Source organism: Littorina saxatilis, linkage group LG15, assembly GCF_037325665.1.
Source record: "Littorina saxatilis isolate snail1 linkage group LG15, US_GU_Lsax_2.0, whole genome shotgun sequence".
NCBI lineage: Eukaryota > Metazoa > Mollusca > Gastropoda > Littorinimorpha > Littorinidae > Littorina > Littorina saxatilis.
The window spans coordinates 34,318,149-34,323,148 of NC_090259.1; the positions used below are offsets into that span (position 1 = coordinate 34,318,149).

At 41.0% G+C, this 5,000-nt stretch overlaps 1 protein-coding gene across 2 annotated transcripts in view; it reads right to left on the reverse strand.

The window, feature by feature from the left end:
* Window positions 1-5,000, reverse strand: part of LOC138949145 (uncharacterized) — a 40,540-nt gene that overhangs the window by 17,006 nt on the left and 18,534 nt on the right. For both annotated transcript variants that reach the window (XM_070320908.1, XM_070320907.1), the window contains exons 3-5: window positions 2,388-2,533; window positions 1,677-1,788; window positions 1,089-1,377 (exon numbers count right to left, since the gene is read on the reverse strand). In XM_070320908.1, the coding sequence (XP_070177009.1) occupies window positions 1,089-1,377; window positions 1,677-1,788; window positions 2,388-2,521 (535 nt within the window). In that variant the 5' untranslated portion in view covers window positions 2,522-2,533. The remainder of the gene's footprint in view (window positions 1-1,088; window positions 1,378-1,676; window positions 1,789-2,387; window positions 2,534-5,000) is intronic.

The window sequence follows — 5,000 nt, forward strand, 5'->3', positions numbered from 1 at the left end:
TTAATTACAATTTTCAGATTTTTAATAACCAAAGTCATCAATTAATTTTTAAACCTCGAAGCTGAAATGCAATACCAAAGTCCGGCCTTCGTCGAAGATTGCTTGGCCAAAATTTCAACAAATTTCATTGAAAAATTAGGATGTGACAGTGCCGCCTCAACTTTTACAAAAAGCCGGATATGACGTCATCAAAGACATTTATCCAAAAAAAAACCCAACGTCTGGGGATATCATACCGAGGAACTCTCATGTAAATTTAATTAAGATCGGTCCAGTTATAGCTTACTCTGAATCGCTCTACACACACACACACGCACACACACACGCACACATACACACACACACACACACACACACACACACACACACACACACACACACACAGACAGACACACATACACCACGACCCTCGTCTCGATCCCCCCTCTATGTTAAAACATTTAGTCAAAACTTGACTAAATGTAAAAAGGGGAGGGGTTACTCTAGTGTCTTCTTACAAGCAGTTATGTTTTCATTTAATGCCAGTATCCATGTTAAAGAATCGATCATTGGTGTCTTCTTACAAGCAGTTATGTTTTCATTTAATGCCAGTATCCATGTTAAAGAATCGATCACTGGTGTCTTCTTACAAGCAGTTATGTTTTCATTTAATGCCAGTATCCATGTTAAAGAATCGATCACTGGTGTCTTCTTACAAGCAGTTATGTTTTCATTTAATGCCAGTATCCATGTTAAAGAATCGATCACTAGTGGATTTTTACGAAATAAATCAATAAGAACATTACCATTCGGCACAGAAAACAGTTATATCTTGGGACGCGATTAATAGGAGGGGGGGGGGGGGGGGTGTCTTATCTCAAGTACAACCACGGCCAGATTTGTGATGGTGAACCGAATACTATACACAGGAAGGATCGTGCTTTGGGCTGCAGAAATTACTGAATGTAAATAAAAATAAGTTTTGGTTAACTCTGGAACAGTGGACATTCTACATTCGTTTCAGTAAAGAAGCAGTCTGGGCCAACCAGAAGTATGGGCTAACAGACTTTAAATTTTTAATCTTTTCGACCCACTGTTTCCAATCTTACCAAAATTGGCTTCAAGATTGGCGTCGCTGGCGAATTCGCTTCTGTTGCCTCCATACATCCGTGCCCACAACTCTCCCTGTCCTGTGAGGCTCCCGGGCATAGGCGTGTCGTTTTCCACGTTCAGGAGAGTGGCCAGAGCAAGTGCGAGGCCAGAATACAGGGGCTTGCGCAGCTCAGACCAAGCGACCGACGGCCATTCAATGTTGAAAGAAGCTGAGATGTTGCTGCAAGCCAGCCTGATGTCTTCATTGTAGCAGTCTTGGGTGGCGTTAAACATGGCTTCCGTCACCTGATGAAAGGAAATGTGGGTCAAGAGAAAGGAAAAGGCTATGGCTGCCTTTTTTGTCTGTGTTGTTATCGTCGTCATCGTGATCGTCTTCGTTGATCATCATCATCATCATCATCATCATCATCATCATCATCATCATCATCATCATCATCATCATCATCATCATCATCATCATCATTTGGAATCGATCGACACTTTTACGTTTGAGAACACAACACAAGGATGAAAAACGCGAAAAAGAGAGGAAAAGAGGAATGCTTGTTGTGCCATGCATGACAGAATCAAAAGATTTGACGAACCTTCCAGATTCCACCATGAAAATGAGGGCCGTAGGTGTCAGTGTCAGTGCCATCGTTTGACACGACGTGAGCAACTCGGCGAAGGAACTGACGGTTTTCAGGAAAAACACAGCTGTAGGAATCAGGACAATTATAATCATATATAGTGATCAGAAAACAATGCCAAAAGAAGAAACTAGGTGATTTGACTATAGTTGGTCTCAAAACTACACAATGTCTTAGGACTTTAGTTCATGTATACACTAAATAAGCAAATTCATGGGAATGCAATACATTTCCTTCTTGAGTGCACGCGACCACTGTATTTAAGAGACGTTCTTTGCCGCGTAAATCTTTGTGAAAACCACTTTACATGCATTACTTGTCAATCTTAAATTTACGTTACCGCAGTTGATTGCAAGATGCAAGTGTGTTTGAGAGAGAGCGAAAGGAAGGAGTCAAGATAAGATAAGATACATGTTTATTTTCGAGGGTAATGGAGTAAGCACACAAACACGCTAGTGTAAATCCAGCGCTCGCCCGATGAAGGTTTACTCCACATTACACATGTACATTCATAAACAGGTTGAAGAGAGAGAGAGAGAGAGAGAGAGAGAGAGAGAGAGAGAGAGAGAGAGAGAGGGAGAGCGAGAGAGAGAGAGAGAGATGTGTGTGTGTGTGTGTGTGTGGGGGGGGTGTACAGCAATACTAATAATACCAGATGACACCGACCTTGATCGGATTTTTTCAACAACAGCCTTTACCACCTCCGGACCACGGGCCCCTGCTTCAAGGGTTAAGTCGTGACCTTGACCTTGGCACAAGGCTATCATGCAGGCGGCCAGGAAGGCCAGTGGCAAGGTCATGATGTAAATAATCTGTAAGGCAGGAGACATCAGTTCAAGAATGAGGCTTCTTCCTATTGTTTTTCCCCTAGTTAATTTTGTTTCAGAAGCAAGTAGAAAGACTTATTCCCCCCTCTGCTTCTTTACATCTGTAAACTTCCAAGCGGTGTTTATTTTTCGGTAAACACCCAGCAACCAAACAAATAACCACCCAGCAGCAAGCCCGAATCCTCGATAGCTCACGGTTTGAGAAGCTACACTTTGTGGGCACTATTTTCAGTGACTGAAAAGCCTGGTTCCGAACGCTCAAACGAAACATACATCTCTGGAGCAGACAACACAAACATACCGCATTTAAACTAACAACTACAGGTTTTAACACACGAAATCAAATACAAAATGCATGAGTTTTTTTTTAAAATCGAAATCTATCTTCTTTAAACCATCGCCCCGAGCAAAGTCTCAAGGCAAGTAACTCTCATACTTTGTGTAAAGACTACAGTTGTTTCCCTTCCGGATGTCTGCAAACTGGGCCACTTCGACAAACAAACTGCAATCTGTCGGTCAATGATCACCTATATTTCATTTCATAAACAGAACACAGGCAAGCAAATGCACACAGTCATCTTTGAATGTCAAGAAAATGAAGCGGTTCCATACAATGCCTTGCCTCAGAAAAGCGAACTTCATTCAGTATTTGACGTCGGAACACGGGGGCAAAAGTTCGTCTGCTAATCAATACGACGTAAGAAAATTTCCTTCGCGATAACCAAAACATGAAAAGAACACAAAAGTATCTGCCTTGATCGCCTCAGCAGAAAAAAACCCAGTATAACTATGTACTCGATTTTATTCCAAACAAAATAAACTGCTCTAAAGTGTTAGAAGAATAGAATGATTTTCACGGAACTTTTCAACCGCGCATTAATCTAGTGCTTGCGCAGGTAGACTTGGCAGAGTGATTAGGACTCGATCAAACTGTGGCACAAATACACCGGTTTTTTGTTGTTTCTTGTTTAAATCTGAAGAAAGGAGGATAACATTGGTTACACACCTCGTCTCAGTGAATATTAAAAATAATGGTCTCAGTTCGCGGTCGCTGAAGCTCGCATTTTTCATGATTCGCTAACTTCGACCATTATTTTTAAGATTCACTGAGACTCGGCATGTTACCTCTACATAATTATTTCCCTTCGTTATCCCAAGTCCATACATCATGAACAGCTACGTACGTATTGGTAGTTGTATAATGACGGTCGTGCAGAAAGTTCGCGATCTATCTAGATAAAACAAAAAACTTGACTAAATGTAAAAACGCACATGATAGCACGTGCCTCCTGGAAGATGACTTGGTAGTGTATGACGTCATAGTAGTTTTCGTGTAATTGATCATTGGTTAGACATACCCTCACGATTGTGCAAATATGAATAGGCTGCAGTACCGAACAGTTATGTAATATTTGTGGAAAAAATGAAAAGCACGCAGATCATTCACGACCACAGAGCCGATGCCCGTCTAACATACATGTTCGAGGTGTTGGCCCAGTCTTTCCCGCGCAAAAAAAAATAGTACAGGGTAACGCCCAAACATACCACCCACAAAAATGCTAAGAACGTCAACATCGGTTGACCGAATAACTTCATATTTAGTGTACATTAACTTCAACTTAGGCACGATCTTTCTACAAAGTGGCAAGTTTGTAGATTAAATGGTCTGACTTTTGTGCAATTTCAAAAAAGGTTGCGCGCAATTGCGCAAGTTTAACTTTACAACAAAGTGGGTCATTTTTCCCAGTCTTCGTAGGTGTTTTGCATAAACTTCAGTTTGTTCACGACCATTCCGCAAAGTTTCGAGTCTGTAAATAAAATAGTCCGACTTTTTCCGTCTCTCCAAAAAATGTGTCCAAATGATACCTCTGAAATTGTCAATGACACCAACGTTTTCTTGTCTGGGGATTGCCCTTAACCTAGCTAAAACTGAGAATCTCAAACGAAATGAGGCAGAGCGTTGTTTAGAGATCAAATAACCAAAGGGAAGTAAGCGCTCTATATGCATACGCCATGTGTAATGGACTAAGCGAGAGTTGTACGGAACCAGTCTACTGGCACCTGAGAGAATAACAAGCATTGAAATGAACAAGCGACTTTCATCTGCTTTCTTCGGGTCACCAATGATCTGGGAGGTGAAGGGGGCGTTTTTGAAATTCAGTAATTCAAAAAATCCAAAAGGTAAAAGTCTGACGGGATTATATCAGGTAAGTATGGCTACCACTCAATGTCAAACCTAGTTCTGTTGAGTCGACCCCCGAATTTGGAAACTTATTTTGAAATTGCACATCAGTCAGACAATTTTAATATACAAAATTGCCACTTTGTAGAAAGGTCAGGCACACGTTGAAGTTATTTTACACTACATATAAAGTGATTGGGTCAATAGTTGTAGAAGTTATTTTACACTACATATGAAGTGATTGGGTCAATAGTTGTAGAAGTTATTTGC